Source organism: Lampetra fluviatilis, chromosome 67 (assembly GCF_964198595.1).
Source record: "Lampetra fluviatilis chromosome 67, kcLamFluv1.1, whole genome shotgun sequence".
NCBI lineage: Eukaryota > Metazoa > Chordata > Hyperoartia > Petromyzontiformes > Petromyzontidae > Lampetra > Lampetra fluviatilis.
In genome coordinates this window covers 2,595,584-2,613,183 of record NC_136341.1, presented here as the reverse complement: position 1 = coordinate 2,613,183, position 17,600 = coordinate 2,595,584, and the positions used below count along the sequence as shown (strand labels likewise).

Genomic DNA, 17,600 nt, shown 5'->3' with positions numbered 1-17,600 from the left:
TCCGTGTGTCTCTCCCCGCGTGTCTCCGTGTGTCTCTCCCTGCGTGTCTCCGTGTGTCTCTCCCCGCGTGTCTCCGTGTGTCTCTCCCCGCGTGTCTCCGTGTGTCTCTCCCCGCGTGTCTCCGTGTGTCTCCCCCCGCGTGTCTCCGTGTGTCTCTCCCCGCGTGTCTCCGTGTGTCTCTCCCCTCGTGTCTCCGTGTGTCTCCCCCCGTGTGTCTCCCCCGCGTGTCTCCCCCCGCGTGTCTCCCCCCGCGTGTCTCCGTGTGTCTCTCCCCGCCGCTTCAGAGGCGGAGAGCGCTCGCGCACAGCAGCGAGCCCGCGGCTGCCAGCCAGGTGAGGGAGGCGCCGCTCTGGATGAAGAGTCCTGGGTCATGAGGAAGGGGCACACACAGACACACACGCACACAGACACACACACAACAACCGCCATTCGCCACTAAGTGGCGGTAACGACACCACGACGCTTGTGTCAGGCCATGTGCACCTTGAGGCTATCACGTGAAGTGTCGAACGCCCGCTGGCAGGAGGTCACGGGGCAGACCCAGCAGGTGCCACGGGTCGACTGACTGAGATGACCGAGATGACTGGCCGATGCACCACCTTGTGCCCCCTACTGTACCAACTCGCTGTGCTTTAGCCACCCGGCGCTCCGCTTGTTGTTGTGAGCGTCGCTCCTCCGCCCTCCGTTGTTGTTGGAGGGCGACTGCCTCCAACTGCCCAGTAGCGTCCTTCACGAGCCTCCTCCACAGAGGCCGATCTTGACACCGCTGGTACCAGTCATCGGCAAGTCCACTCAGCTCCACGTCCTCCTGTACCACATCACTCCATCTCTTCTCTAGCCCGTGCCGCGCCCGTTTAGCCCCCTCGATCCGGCCGAACAAAAGCTGTTTGGGCTTGCGGTGATTGCCGGAGGTGCTCACCGATGGGACTTTGCCCAGATCTTTTGAGGATTTGTGAGCTCCTCACACAATCCAGCCTGGTTAAACCCAGGATGGATCGTAGGCAGGCCAGCCTAAATGTTTCTAACCGGCAAAGATGCTCCATTAGGGGGGTCCACGTTTCGCAAGCGTAGAGAAGGGAGGGAATGACTGTGGCCGAGAAGACCCGAAGCTTCGTGCGGAGCGACAGACCAGGTAGCTTCCACACAGCGTTACGCAACCGATGAAAAGATATTGCCGCTCGACTGATTCGGAGTGAGACCTCTGCTGTTAAGTCGGAGCCGGTCATGTGCACGCTGCCCAGGTATGGGAAACTCTCCACTCTCTCCACAACTGCCCATCACCGATTGGGAGTTGTGGGGGTGGAGTGTTTGGTGGCACAAAATACCCAGGCAGGTGCTTCGTTTTGGTGGGGCTGATGGTAAGGCCCCACCTCTTAGTGTCATACAGTTTCAGCAGCAGCAGCGTCTCTAACTTCTCCTCTGAGTGAGCCGCAATTACCAGGTCGTCAGTATACATAACGTGGTTGACCAATAGGGAGCCATCCCTTGACCGCACCCGGGCATCGATCAGCCTCCCATCATATCCCACACACTGACACAACAACAACCGCCATTCGCTACTAAGTGGCGGTGACGTCACCACGACGCTTGACACACACACAGACACACACACAGACACACAGACACACACACACACAGACACACACACAGACACACACACAGACACACACACACAGACACACACAGACATACACACACACACACAGACACACACACACAGACACGCACACACACAGACACACACACAGACACACACACATACACACACACACACAGACACACACACACACAGACACACACACAGACACACACACACAGAGACACACATAGACACAGACAAAGCTCCCCCGTGTAGCCTCAACAATCGAACTCGGCTCCGGTGAACAAACTCACAGGTTTTGGTGTCAGGGTCACGGTCAGGGTCAGGGTTCAGGGCATGGGTCAGGGTCAGGTGAGGGTCAGGGTGAGGGTCAGGGTGAGGGTGTGTGTCACGGGGTCAGGGTGAGGGTCAGGGTGAGGGTCAGGGTGAGGGTCAGGGTGAGGGTGTGTGTCACGGGGTCAGGGTGAGGGTGTGTGTCTGTGTCACGGGGTCAGGGTGAAGGTCAGGTGAGGGTGTGTGTCACGGGGTCAGGGTGATGGTCAGGGTGAGGGTGTGTGTCCGTGTCACGGGGTCAGGGTGAGGGTCAGGGTGAGGGTGTGTGTCCGTGTCACGGGGTCAGGGTGAGGGTGTGTGTCTGTGTCACGGGGTCAGGGTGATGGTCAGGTTGAGGGTGTGTGCCCGTGTCACGGGGTCAGGGTGAGGGTCAGGGTGAGGGTGTGTGTCTGTGTCACGGGGTCAGGGTGAGGGTGCGTGTCTGTGTCACGGGGTCAGGGTGAGGGTCAGGTGAGGGTGTGTGTCACGGGGTCAGGGTGATGGTCAGGGTGAGGGTGTGTGTCCGTGTCACGGGGTCAGGGTGAGGGTCAGGGTGAGGGTGTGTGTCTGTGTCATGGGGTCAGGCTGAGGGTGTGTGTCACGGGGTCAGGGTGAGAGTCAGGGTGAGGGTGTGTGTCTGTGTCACGGGGTCAGGGTGAGGGTCAGGGTGAGGGTTTGTGTCTGTGTCACGGGGTCAGGGTCAGGGTCAAGGTCAGGTGAGGGTGTGTGTCTATGTCACGGGGTCAGGGTGAGGGTGTGTGTCCGTGTCACGGGGTCAGGGTGAGGGTCAGGGTGAGGGTGTGTCCCCGTGTCGTGGGGTCAGGGTGAGGGTCAGGGTGAGGGTGTGTGTCCATGTCACGGGGTCAGGGTCAAGGTCAGGTGAGGGTGAGGGTGTGTGTCAGTGTCACGGGGTCAGGGTGAGGGTGTGTGTCCGTGTCACGGGGTCAGGGTGAGGGTCAGGGTGAGGGTGTGTGTCCGTGTAGTGGGGTCAGGGTGAGGGTCAGGGTGAGGGTGTGTGTCCGTGTCACGGGGTCAGGGTCAAGGTCAGGGTCAGGGTGAGGGTGTGTGTCACGGGGTCAGGTGAGGGTCAGGGTGAGGGTGTGTGTCACGGGGTCAGGGTCAGGGTGAGGGTCAGAGTGAGGGTCAGGGTGAGGGTGTGTGTCCGTGTCGTGGGGTCAGGGTCAAGGTCAGGTGAGGGTCAGGGTCAGGGTGAGGGTGTGTGTCCGTGTCACGGGGTCAGGGTGAAGGTCAGGATAAGGGTGTGTGTCCATGTCACGGGGTCAGGGTGAGGGTCAGGGTGAGAGTGTGTGTCCGTGTCGCGGGGTCAGGGTCAAGGTCAGGGTGAGGGTGTGTGTCCGTGTCACGGGGTCAGGGTGAGGGTCAGGTGATGATGTGTGTCCATGTCGTGGGGTCAGGGGAGGGTCAGGGTCAGGGTGATGGTGTGTGTCCGTGTCACGGGGTCAGGGTCAGGGTCAAGGTCAGGTGAGGGTGAGGGTCAGGGTGAGGGTGTGTGTCCATGTCACGGGGTCAGGGTCAGGGTCAAGGTCAGGTGAGGGTGAGGGTGTGCATCCGTGTCACGGGGTCAGGGTCAGGGTGAGGGTGTGTGTCTGTGTCACGGGGTCAGGGTCACGGTGAGGGTGTGTGTCCGTGTCACAGGGTCAGGTGAGGGTCAGGGTCAAGGTCAGGTGATGGTGTGTGTCCATGTCACGGGGTCAGGGTCAGGGTCAGGTCAGGGTGAGGGTGTGTGTTTGTGTCGCGGGGTGTGGCGGTCACCTCCATTGAGAACCGAGGAGCGAATGTCCATCCAGTAGACCTCACGCGACTCGGCTACAGCAGCGCTGAGAGAGACATTATCAACATCGTCCCCATCATCATCTCCATCATCATCTAAATCATCATCAACATCGTCCCCATCATCGTCACCATCTCCATCATCATCTAAATCATCATCATCGTCGTCCCCATCATCGTCATCATCTCCATCATCATCTCCATCATCATCATCATCGTCATCATCTCTATCATCATCTCCATCATCATCTCCATCATCATCATCTCCATCATCATCTCCATCATCATCTAAATCATCATCATCATCGTCCCCATCATCTAAATCATCATCATCTCCATCATCATCATCTCCATCATCATCATCATCGTCATCATCTCTATCATCATCTCCATCATCATCATCATCTCCATCATCATCTAAATCATCATCATCATCGTCCCCATCATCTAAATCATCATCATCTCCATCATCGTCATCATCTCCATCATCATCATCATCATCATCTCCATCATCATCATCGTCATCATCTCTATCATCATCTCCATCATCATCTCCATCATCATCATCTCCATCATCATCATCTCCATCATCATCATCATCATCTCCATCATCATTTAAATCATCATCATCGTCCCCATCATCTAAATCATCATCATCTCCATCATCATCATCATCTCCATCATCATCTCCATCATCGTCTCCATCATCATCTCCATCATCATAATCATTGACCCTATCATCATAACCATCATAATCATCATTGACCCTATCATCATCATCTCCATCATCATCTCCATTATCATTGACCCTATTATCATCATCATCATCATCTCCATCATCGTCATCATCTCCATAATCATCTCCATCATCATCGTCATCATCTCTATCATCATCTCCATCATCATCTCCATCATCATCATCATCATCTCCATCATCATCTAAATCATCATCATCATCGTCCCCATCATCTAAATCATCATCATCTCCATCATCGTCATCATCTCCATCATCATCATCATCATCTCCATCATCATCATCGTCATCATCTCTATCATCATCTCCATCATCATCTCCATCATCATTATCATCATCTCCATCATCATCTCCATCATCATCATCATCATCATCATCATCTCCATCATCATCTAAATCATCATCATCGTCCCCATCATCTAAATCATCATCATCTCCATCATCGTCATCATCTCCATCATCATCATCATCATCATCATCTCCATCATCATCATCGTCATCATCTCTATCATCATCTCCATCATCATCTCCATCATCATCTCCATCTCCATCATCATCTCCATCATCATCTAAATCATCATCATCGTCCCCATCATCTAAATCATCATCATCTCCATCATCGTCATCATCGTCATCATCTCCATCATCATCATCATCATCATCATCTCCATCATCATCTCCATCATCGTCTCCATCATCGTCTCCATCATCATCTCCATCATCATAATCATTGACCCTATCATCATAACCATCATAATCATCATTGACCCTATCATCATCATCTCCATCATCATCTCCATTATCATTGACCCTATTATCATCATCATCATCTCCATCATCGTCATCATCTCCATAATCATCTCCATCATCATCGTCATCATCTCTATCATCATCTCCATCATCATCATCATCTCCATCATCATCGTCATCATCTCTATCATCATCTCCATCATCATCATCATCTCCATCATCATCTCCATCATCATTTCCATCATCATCAACTCCATCATCATCCCCATCATCATCATCATCATCTAAATCATCATCATCATCATTGTCCCCATCATCATCCCCATCATCATCATCATCATCATCATCCTCCCCATCATCATCATCATTGACCCTTACATCATCATCATCATCATCTCCATCATCATCTAAATCATCATCGACATCGTCCCCATCATCATCATCATCATCCCCATCATCTCCATCATCATTTCCGTCATCATCAACTCCATCATCATCTCCATCATCATCATTATCGTTGACCCTATCATTATCATCTCCATCATCATCATCTAAATCATCATCATCATCATTGTCCCCATCATCATCCCCATCATCTCCATCATCATCATCATCATCATCTCCATTATCATTGACTCTATCATCATCATCATCATCATCTCCATCATCATCATCATCTCCATCATCATCATCATCATCATCATCATCTCCATCATCATCATCTCCATCATCATCATCACCACCATTATCATCATCCCAATCATTATCATCACCACCGTTATCATCACTATCATCATCATGAATGAGGGAGCTGTGGATGAAGGAGGGTGATGTGGATGAAGGAAGGAGCTGTGGGTGAATGAGAGGGCTGTGGATGAAGGAGAGAGCTGTGGATGAATGAGATGTGGGTGAATGAGAGAGCTGTGGATGAAGGAGGTAGCTGTGGATGAAGGTGAGAGATGTGGATGAAGGAGGGAGCTGTGGATGAAGGAGGGAGCTGTGGATGAAGGAGAGAGCTGTGGATGAAGGAGGGAGCTGTGGATGAAGGAGAGAGCTGTGGATGAAGGAGGGAGCTGTGGATGAAGGAGGGAGAGCTGTGGATGAAGGAGGGAGCTGTGGATGAAGGAGGGAGCTGTGGATGAAGGAGGGAGCTGCGGATGAAGGAGGGAGCTGTGGATGAAGGAGGGAGAGCTGTGGATGAAGGAGGGAGCTGTGGATGAAGGAGGGAGCTGTGGATGAAGGAGGGAGAGCTGTGGATGAAGGAGGGAGAGCTGTGGATGAAGGAGGTAGCTGTGGATGAAGGAGGGAGCTGTGGATGAAGGAGGGAGCTGTGGATGAAAGAGGGAGCTGTGGATGAAGGAGGGAGCTGTGGATGAAGGAGGGAGCTGTGGATGAAGGAGAGAGCTGTGGATGAAGGAGGGAGCTGTGGATGAAAGAGGGAGCTGTGGATGAAGGAGGGAGCTGTGGATGAAGGAGGGAGCTGTGGATGAAGGAGGGAGCTGTGGATGAAGGAGAGAGCTGTGGATGAAGGAGGGAGCTGTGGATGAAGGAGGGAGCTGTGGATGAAGGAGGGAGCTGTGGATGAAGGAGGGAGCTGTGGATGAAAGAGGGAGCTGTGGATGAAGGAGGGAGCTGTGGATGAAGGAGGGAGCTGTGGATGAAGGAGGGAGCTGTGGATGAAGGAGAGAGCTGTGGATGAAGGAGAGAGCTGTGGATGAAGGAGGGAGCTGTGGATGAAGGAGGGAGCTGTGGATGAAGGAGGGAGCTGTGGATGAAAGAGGGAGCTGTGGATGAAGGAGAGAGCTGTGGATGAAGGAGGGAGCTGTGGATGAAGGAGGGAGCTGTGGATGAAGGAGGGAGCTGTGGATGAAGGAGGGAGCTGTGGATGAAGGAGGGAGCTGTGGATGAAGGAGGGAGCTGTGGATGAAGGAGGGAGCTGTGGATGAAGGAGGGAGCTGTGGATGAAGGAGGGAGAGCTGTGGATGAAAGAGGGAGCTGTGGATGAAGGAGGGAGCTGTGGATGAAGGAGGGAGCTGTGGATGAAGGAGGGAGCTGTGGATGAAGGAGGGAGCTGTGGATGAAAGAGGGAGCTGTGGATGAAGGAGGGAGCTGTGGATGAAGGAGGGAGCTGTGGATGAAGGAGGGAGCTGTGGATGAAAGAGGGAGCTGTGGATGAAGGAGGGAGCTGTGGATGAAGGAGGGAGCTGTGGATGAAGGAGAGAGCTGTGGATGAAGGAGGGAGCTGTGGATGAAGGAGGGAGAGCTGTGGATGAAAGAGGGAGCTGTGGATGAAGGAGGGAGCTGTGGATGAAGGAGGGAGCTGTGGATGAAGGAGGGAGCTGTGGATGAAGGAGAGAGCTGTGGATGAAGGAGGGAGCTGTGGATGAAGGAGGGAGAGCTGTGGATGAAGGAGGGAGCTGTGGATGAAGGAGGGAGCTGTGGATGAAGGAGAGAGCTGTGGATGAAGGAGGGAGCTGTGGATGAAGGAGGGAGCTGTGGATGAAGGAGGGAGCTGTGGATGAAAGAGGGAGCTGTGGATGAAGGAGGGAGCTGTGGATGAAGGAGGGAGCTGTGGATGAAGGAGAGAGCTGTGGATGAAGGAGGGAGCTGTGGATGAAGGAGGGAGAGCTGTGGATGAAGGAGGGAGCTGTGGATGAAGGAGGGAGCTGTGGATGAAGGAGAGAGCTGTGGATGAAGGAGGGAGCTGTGGATGAAGGAGGGAGCTGTGGATGAAGGAGGGAGCTGTGGATGAAGGAGGGAGCTGTGGATGAAGAAGGGAGCTGTGGATGAAGGAGAGAGCTGTGGATGAAGGAGGGAGCTGTGGATGAAGGAGGGAGCTGTGGATGAAGGAGGGAGCTGTGGATGAAAGAGGGAGCTGTGGATGAAGGAGGGAGCTGTGGATGAAGGAGGGAGCTGTGGATGAAGGAGGGAGCTGTGGATGAAAGAGGGAGCTGTGGATGAAGGAGGGAGCTGTGGATGAAGGAGGGAGCTGTGGATGAAAGAGGGAGCTGTGGATGAAGGAGGGAGCTGTGGATGAAGGAGGGAGCTGTGGATGAAGGAGGGAGCTGTGGATGAAGGAGAGAGCTGTGGATGAAGGAGGGAGCTGTGGATGAAGGAGGGAGAGCTGTGGATGAAGGAGGGAGCTGCGGATGAAGGAGGGAGCTGTGGATGAAGGAGGGAGAGCTGTGGATGAAGGAGGGAGCTGCGGATGAAGGAGGGAGAGCTGTGGATGAAGGAGGGAGCTGTGGATGAAGGAGGGAGAGCTGTGGATGAAGGAGGGAGCTGCGGATGAAGGAGGGAGAGCTGTGGATGAAGGAGGGAGCTGTGGATGAAGGAGGGAGAGCTGTGGATGAAGGAGGGAGCTGTGGATGAAGGAGGGAGAGCTGTGGATGAAGGAGAGAGCTGTGGATGAAGGAGGGAGAGCTGTGGATGAAGGAGAGAGCTGTGGATGAAGGAGGGAGCTGTGGATGAAGGAGGGAGCTGTGGATGAAGGAGGGAGAGCTGTGGATGAAGGAGAGAGCTGTGGATGAAGGAGAGAGCTGTGGATGAAGGAGGGAGCTGCGGATGAAGGAGGGAGCTGTGGATGAAGGAGGGAGCTGTGGATGAAGGAGGGAGCTGTGGATGAAGGAGGGAGCTGTGGATGAAGGAGGGAGCTGTGGATGAAGGAGGGAGCTGTGGATGAAGGAGAGAGCTGTGGATGAAGGAGGGAGCTGCGGATGAAGGAGAGAGCTGTGGATGAAGGAGGGAGCTGTGGATGAAGGAGGGAGCTGTGGATGAAGGAGGGAGCTGTGGATGAAGGAGGGAGCTGTGGATGAAGGAGAGAGCTGTGGATGAAGGAGGGAGCTGTGGATGAAGGAGGGAGCTGTGGATGAAGGAGGGAGCTGTGGATGAAGGAGAGAGCTGTGGATGAAGGAGGGAGCTGTGGATGAAGGAGGGAGCTGTGGATGAAGGAGGGAGAGCTGTGGATGAAGGAGAGAGCTGTGGATGAAGGAGGGAGCTGTGGATGAAGGAGGGAGCTGCGGATGAAGGAGGGAGAGCTGTGGATGAAGGAGGGAGCTGTGGGTGAAGGAGAGAGCTGTGGATGAAGGAGGGAGAGCTGTGGATGAAGGAGAGAGCTGTGGATGAAGGAGGGAGCTGTGGATGAAGGAGGGAGCTGTGGATGAAGGAGGGAGAGCTGTGGATGAAGGAGGGAGCTGTGGATGAAGGAGGGAGCTGTGGATGAAGGAGGGAGAGCTGTGGATGAAGGAGAGATCTGTGGATGAAGGAGGGAGCTGTGGATGAAGGAGGGAGCTGTGGATGAAGGAGGGAGCTGTGGATGAAGGAGGGAGCTGTGGATGAAGGAGGGAGCTGTGGATGAAGGAGGGAGAGCTGTGGATGAAGGAGGGAGCTGTGGATGAAGGAGGGAGCTGTGGATGAAGGAGGGAGAGCTGTGGATGAAGGAGAGAGCTGTGGATGAAGGAGGGAGCTGTGGATGAAGGAGGGAGCTGCGGATGAAGGAGAGAGCTGTGGATGAAGGAGGGAGCTGTGGATGAAGGAGGGAGCTGCGGATGAAGGAGGGAGCTGTGGATGAAGGAGGGAGCTGTGGATGAAGGAGGGAGAGCTGTGGATGAAGGAGGGAGCTGTGGGTGAACGAGAGAGGTGTGGATGAATGAGAGAGCTGTGGATGAAGGAGAGAGCTATAGATGAAGGAGGGAGCTGTGGATGAAGGAGAGAGCTGTGGATGAAAGAAAGATATGTGTGTAAATGAGAGAGCTGTGGATGAAGGCGGGCGGGAACTACGGATGAAGGAGGAAGCTGTGAATGAAGGAGAGAGCTGTGGATGAAGGAGAGAGCTGTGCATGAAGGAGGGAGAGCTGTGAATGAAGGAGAGAGCTGTGGATGAAGGAGAGAGCCGTGCATGAAGGAGGGAGAGCTGTGAATGAAGGAGAGAGCTGTGGATGAAGGAGAGAGCCGTGCATGAAGGAGGGAGAGCTGTGGATGAAGGAGAAAGTTGTGGATGAAGGAGAGAGCTGTGCTTGAAGGAGGGAGAGCTGTGGATGGTTGCACGGCAGGTCTTACATGAACATGATGGGCCCGGTGAGGCCTCCTGCCGGCGGGAGCCAGGTGAAGGTCTGATTAATCTTCTCGTTGATGTTCGAGTGAGTCACCGCACTTGCATCTCTGCCGTCGCACTGCAAAGACAAAGGGTCCGCCGTGTAGCCTCAACAGACTGCTGGGGCAAGTGCTGTTAGTAGCGAGTAGCAGCACCTATGAATGTAGACACAGACAAAGATCCCCCGTGTAGCCTCAACAAACTGCTGGGGCAAGTGCTGCTAGCGAGTGGAACCCATGAATATTCGCATTCTATGCGTATTCAGGTAAAGCCACGTAGATAAAATAATAAGAAAAATATCACGACATTTCGATCGCAACACAAGCAATCGTCTTCAGGTGAGTACCCATTGAAGGCCGGCACAAGACAAAGGTCCCCCCGTGTAGCCTCAACAGACTTCTGGGGCAAGTGCTGCCTTATGTAACTCCCACCCTGGCCTCTTGGGTTCTCAACATGATCAGCAGCTGGGACGTGCTCTCAGTTACAAGAACTCGTTTCTTTTGGAACTGTTTGTTGTGTTCAGTTTGTTTGTATTTCCCCCGCACCTCCGATTAGCTAGGGGTGGCTACGTACGCTTGCAAAGGAATTTCAACATTCATAACACTGGTCAACACACTTTTTCTGGCATAAGGTATTCCAACGGTTTTTACGGTAATTTTCAAATCTGGCATCAGTTTTTGTCTATCACATCAGGTTTTTGAGATATCAAATATTGCATTATCAATAAAAACTGCAGAAGAAAGATATTAGATAAATGTGGATATCTACATAAAATGATATTATAAACACACTATCCTAAAAATACAGCACCGTAGTTTAACACTAAAGCAGTCACCGACTCGCAACAACTTGCAATCATAAGTGACAGAGTTAATTTCGGGTAAAATTAATGAAAATGGGGTATACCGATAGCATAAAAATGAGATGTGATAGAGCAAATCTGAGATCATATTTGGAATCAGCACCCTGAAATTAGTCTAGAACAGCTGCAAAAGTCCAGGCCAGAAAAACATGTTTTGTTTTTTGTTGACCAGTGTACATGGACTATTGAAACTTTACCAGGTGGCACCACTAAGATGTAGAGCTCTTTTTTGCGACGCGACTTGGCTACAAATGATAGCTCAACGAAGTGGCTTGTCGCGTGGACATTTCCAGCAGTAGTCCAATACTCTCAACGCATGCTTCTAAATGTCGAGGGGGAAACCGGAGGACCCGGGGAAAAATTGAGACGCAAACTCCAAAATATGCAGCAACAGGCAACGTCAGGGTCGGGATCGAACCCACGACCTCCTGCGTACCAGGCGAGGTAGTTAACATCTCCTAAACACAGCGTGTCAGGGGTCAAGATCGAACCCACGACCTCCTGCACACCGGGCGAGGTAGTCAACATCTCGCCACCCACAAATGTCCAGCAGGCATTGCCAGGATCGGTATCGAACCCACGACCTCCTGCACACCGGGCGAGGTAGTTAACATCTCACCATACACATATATACAGCAATGCCTCGCCAGGGTCAAGATCAAACCCACGACCTCCTGCACACCGGGCGAGGTAGTCAACATCTCACCACCCACAAATGTCCAGCAGGCATTGCCAGGGTCGGGATCGAACCACGACCTCCTGCACACCAGGCGAGGTAGTTAATATCTCGCCACTGTGATGATGATGAGAAAGAGACACGAAAACTTCAAATATCCAGCAGGCATCGCCATGGTCGGGATCGAATCCACGACCTCCTATGTACCGGGCGAGGTAGTCAACATCTCACCTGCAGAAGACGCGTGTCCCTGGGAAGGCCCTGCCATGTGCCCATGGGCCGCGTGGCTCCCCCCGGCGTGCGGGCCTGCAGCAGGAGGCCACGGTACACCGGGCCCATCACCCGCACTGGAGCAACACGGGCAGCAGTTACAGCAGCAGCAGCAGGGGCAGCAGCAGCAGCAGCAGGTTCAACAACAGCAGCAGCAGTTACAGCAGCAGCAGTAACAGGTGCAGCAATAGCAGGGACAACAGCAGCAACAAGGGCAGCAGCAGCAGCAGGTACAGCAGCAGTAGGGACAGCAGCAGCAGTTACAGCAGCCGGGACATCGACATACAAAGACAAAGATCCCCCGTATAGCCTTAACAGACTGTAGGGGCAAGTGCTGTTAGCGAGCACCTATGAAGGCCGCAACGGTACACGAGGGGGTGGTGGGTGGCCAGCACCACGCCCGACCGCCTTTGTCTCCCCAACGGCGATGTTTACACACCACACCAGGTACTCATTTAAGGCTGAGTCGACCTAGGGGAGGCCCGGGACCGGTTCGGATAATCGTCACTGGTGTTGGCCGTGAGCGGGAATCGAACCCGGGTCGCCAGGTTCGTAGCGCAGCGCGCTAACCGCTACACTACCGCACACAGACACACACACGCAACAACAACAATAACCTTCATTCGCCACGAACTGGCGGTGATGTCACCGTGGCTCTTGTGCCAGGCCATGTGCACGTTAAGGCGACGTGAAGTGTCGAACGCCCGCTGGCAGGAGGTCACGGGGCAGACCCAGTTGCCACGGGTCGACTGACCGAGATGACCGGGATGACTGGCTGATGCACCACCTGTGCCCCCTACTGTGCTAACTTGCTGCGCTTTATCCACCCGGCGCTCCGCTCGTTGTTGTGAGCATCGCTCCTCCTCCCTCCGTTGTTGTTGGAGGGCTACTGCCTCCAACTGCCCAGTAGCAGCGTCTTTCACGAGCCTCCTCCACAGAGGCCGATCTTGACACCGCTGGTACCAGTCATCGGCAAGTCAACTCAGCTCCACGTCCTCCTGTACCACATCACTCCATCTCTTCTCTAGCCCGTGCCGCGCCCGCTTAGCCCCCTCGATCCGGCCGAACAAAAGCTGTTTAGGCATGCGGTGGCTGGGCATGCGATGGGACGTTGCCCAGATCTTTCAAGGATTTGTGAGCTCCTCACACAATCCAGCCTGGTGGTTAAACCCAGGATGGATCGTAGGTAGGCCAGCCTAATACACACACACATACACACATACAACAACCGCCATTCGCCACTAAGTGGCGGTGACGTCACCACAACGCTTGTGCCAGGCCATGTGCACCTTGAGGCCACGTGAAGTTTCGATTTAAAGCTTTCGTGACTGCAGGGATTCATCTTCTTGGTTCTTTTGGTAAAGTCACGTAGAAGGAAAATAATAAAATAATAATAAAACATAATAAAATAATTCTCACGACGTTTCGGCCACAACGCAAGCAGCCGTCTTCAGGTGGAGAACAGGTCTGTCGAGAAGGCAGAGTCTGACTTGGCCGTCTTCAGGTGGAGAACAGGTCTGTCGAGAAGTCAGACTCTGCCTTCTCGACAGACCTGTTCTCCACCTGAAGACGGCCACGTGAAGTGTCGAACGTCCGCTGGCAGGAGGTCACGGGGCAGACCCAGTTGCCACAGGTCGACTGACCGAGATGACCGAGATGACACACACGCACAACAACAACAACAACCGCCATTCGCCACTAAGTGGCGGTGACGTCACCACGACGCTTGTGCCAGGCCATGTGCACCTTGAGGCCACGTGAAGTGTCGAACGCCCGCTGGCAGGAGGTCACGGGGCAGACCCAGCAGGTGCCACGGGTCGACTGACCGAGATGACCGAGATGACACACGCACACGTACACACACACGTGGGCACCGCACCACCCACCCACACCCTCCAACTCACCCGTGAAGGCCATGCTGAGGCTGCCGTTGGTGGCCGAAGCGGTGATGCCGTAGGGAGCTCGCGACGTCTGGGTGCGAACTCCGTCGTGCATGGGCCTCATGGCGACGCACGAGGAGGTAGGAGCTCCCCCGGGGAAGCCGCTGGTACCCGAGACGAGGCACAGGAGGGCGAGCGACGCGGTCCACAGCACGGCAGGGGCCATCGCGCCGTGACGCCTCTAGGTACGCTCCGACGGGAAACGTGGGAACAAACCTAGAGCCCAGGAACGCGGCGATGGGTGGGGTGGTTACTCTGAAGTTCTGTGTGTATCTTCCGTGCGTCGAGACCACTGGTGCTTTGCCTGCAGTCTTTAAACTACACTATACACTGCACTATACACTGCACTATACACTACACTATACATTGGACTATACACTGCGCTATACACTGGACTATACACTACTCTTTACACTACACTATACACTACTACACTATACACTACACTATACACTGCTATACACTACACTATACACTACTCTTTACACTACACTATACACTGCTATACACTGCAATATACACTGCTATACACCACACTATACACTACTATACAATACACTATATACTACACCATACACTACACTATATACTACACTATACACTACTAAACACTACACTATACACTACTACACTATACACTGCTATACATTACACTATACACTACACTATACAGTACTATACACTGCTCTACACTATACACTGCTATACAATACTATGCACTACACTATACACGACTATATACTACACTATACAATACTATACACTACCATACACTGCTCTACACTATACACTACTATACACTGTTCTACACTATACACTACTATAAACGGCTGTACACTACACTATACACTACTATACACTACACTATACACTACACTATACACTACTATACACTACTATATGCTACACTATATACTACTATACACTACACTATACACTACTATACACTACTATATACTACACTATACACTACTATATACTACACTATACACTACTATATACTGCTATACACTACTATACACTATACACGACTATGTACTACACTATACACCATACACCGCACTATACACTGCTGTACACTACACTATACACTACACCAGCAGTCCTTAACGTTTGGTTCTCAAAGGGGTGGCGTGCACCCCACGTTAAGAAGAACCACTCTTACAGATTATTTGACGATCAAATTGACTCGCGATCAAATCGATGTTTGAATAAATCGACTCACGAACAAATCTACTTACGAACAAATCCACTGATGAACAAACCGACTCACGTACAAACCAACTCGTGAACAATTCTACTCGCGAACAAATTGTCTCACGAACAAATCGACTTACGGACAAATCGACTTACGAACAAATCGACTTACGAACAAATCGACTTACGAACAAATCGACTTACGAACAAATCGACTTATGAACAAATCGACTTACGAACAAATCGACTCGCGATCAAATCGACTTACGAACAAATCGACTTACGAACAAATCGACTTACGAACAAATCGACTTATGAACAAATCGACTTACGAACAAATCGACTTATGAACAAATCGACTCGCGAACAAATCGACCTACGAACAAATCGACTTACGAACAAATCGACTTATGAACAAATCGACTCGCGAACAAATCGACTTACGAACAAATCGACTCGCGAACAAATCGACTTACGAACAAATCGACTCGCGAACAAATCGACTCGCGAACAAATCGACTTACGAACAAATCGACTTACGAACAAATCGACTTACGAACAAATCGACTTGCGAACAAATCGACTTACGAACAAATCGACTTACGAACAAATCGACTTACGAACAAATCGACTTATGGACAAATCGACTTACGAACAAATCGACTTACGAACAAATCGACTTACGAACAAATCGACTTGCGAACAAATCGACTTACGAACAAATCGACTTACGAACAAATCGACTTACGAACAAATCGACTTATGGACAAATCAACTTGCGAACAAATCGACTTACGAACAAATCGACTTACGAACAAATCGACTTACGAACAAATCGACTTATGGACAAATCGACTTACGAACAAATCGACTTACGAACAAATCGACTTACGAACAAATCGACTTGCGAACAAATCGACTTACGAACAAATCGACTTACGAACAAATCGACTTATGGACAAATCGACTTAAGAACAAATCGACTGGTGAACAAATCGACTTACGGACAAATCGACTTACGAACAAATCGACTTACGAACAAATCGACTTGCGAACAAATCGACTTACGAACAAATCGACTTACGAACAAATCGACTTATGGACAAATCGACTTACGAACAAATCGACTTACGAACAAATCGACTTACGAACAAATCGACTTACGAACAAATCGACTTATGGACAAATCGACTTACGAACAAATCGACTGGTGAACAAATCGACTTGCGAACAAATTGACTTACGAACAAATCGACTTATGAACAAATCGACTCGCGAACAAATCGACTTATGAACAAATCGACTTACGAACAAATTGACTTACGAACAAATCGACTCGCGAACAAATCGACTCATGAACAAATCGACTTGCGAACAAATTGACTTACGAACAAATCGACTTATGAACAAATCGACTCATGAACAAATCGACTTATGAACAAATCGACTTACGAACAAATCGACTTATGAACAAATCGACTCGCGAACAAATCGACTCGCGATCAAATCGACTTACGAACAAATCGACTTATGAACAAATTGACTTACGAACAAATCGACTGATGAACAAATCGACTTACGAACAAATCGACTTATGAACAAATTGACTTACGAACAAATCGACTTACGAACAAATCAACTTACGAACAAATCGACTTATGAACAAATCGACTTACGAACAAATCGACTCGCGAACAAATCGACTTACGAACAAATTGACTTACGAACAAATCGACTTACGAACAAATCGACTCGCGAACAAATCGACTTACGAACAAATCAACTTGCGAACAAATCGACTTACGAACAAATCGACTTACGAACAAATCGACTTGCGAACAAATCGACTTACGAACAAATCGACTTACGAACAAATCGACTTATGAACAAATCGACTTACGGACAAATCGACTCGCGAACAAATTGACTGATGAACAAATCGACTTACGAACAAATCGACTCCTGAACAAATTGTCTCACGAACAAATTGTCTCACGAACAAATCCACTGATGAACAAGTCAACTTATGAACAAATCGATTAAGAAGTCTTTTTACGGAAAAATCGACTTACGGACAAATCGACTTACTAACAAATCGACTCAGTAACAAATCGACTCAGTAACAAATCGACTTACTAACAAATCGACTTACGAACAAATCAACTTACGAGCAAATCGACTTACGAACAGACGTTTGGAACCGAACTCGTTCGTGATTAGAGAAGTCCCTGGTATTGAAATTTGTTGTTGTGAACGTTCTGACCCCGTGCCTCCTACTGAACCATTTGTGAACAAAGAGCTTTATAGCTCATCGGATTCCTCCTCCTCCTCCTGCAGTAGAAATAACACCGATTAT

The 17,600-nt window shown here is 51.1% G+C and overlaps 1 protein-coding gene across 3 annotated transcripts in view; it reads right to left on the bottom strand.

Moving 5' to 3' along the window:
• Window positions 1-262: 262 nt before the first annotated feature.
• Window positions 263-17,600, bottom strand: part of LOC144952360 (putative defense protein 3) — a 35,853-nt gene continuing 18,515 nt past the window's right edge. For 2 of the 3 annotated variants that reach the window (XM_078882739.1, XM_078882741.1), the window contains exons 2-6: window positions 14,012-14,263; window positions 12,069-12,184; window positions 10,266-10,378; window positions 3,686-3,750; window positions 263-363 (exon numbers count right to left, since the gene is read on the bottom strand). In XM_078882739.1, coding sequence (XP_078738865.1) covers window positions 281-363; window positions 3,686-3,750; window positions 10,266-10,378; window positions 12,069-12,184; window positions 14,012-14,213 — 579 coding nt within the window. In that variant the 5' untranslated portion in view covers window positions 14,214-14,263 and the 3' untranslated portion in view covers window positions 263-280. The remainder of the gene's footprint in view (window positions 364-3,685; window positions 3,751-10,265; window positions 10,379-12,068; window positions 12,185-14,011; window positions 14,264-17,600) is intronic. The other variant, XM_078882740.1, reaches the window with a different exon arrangement.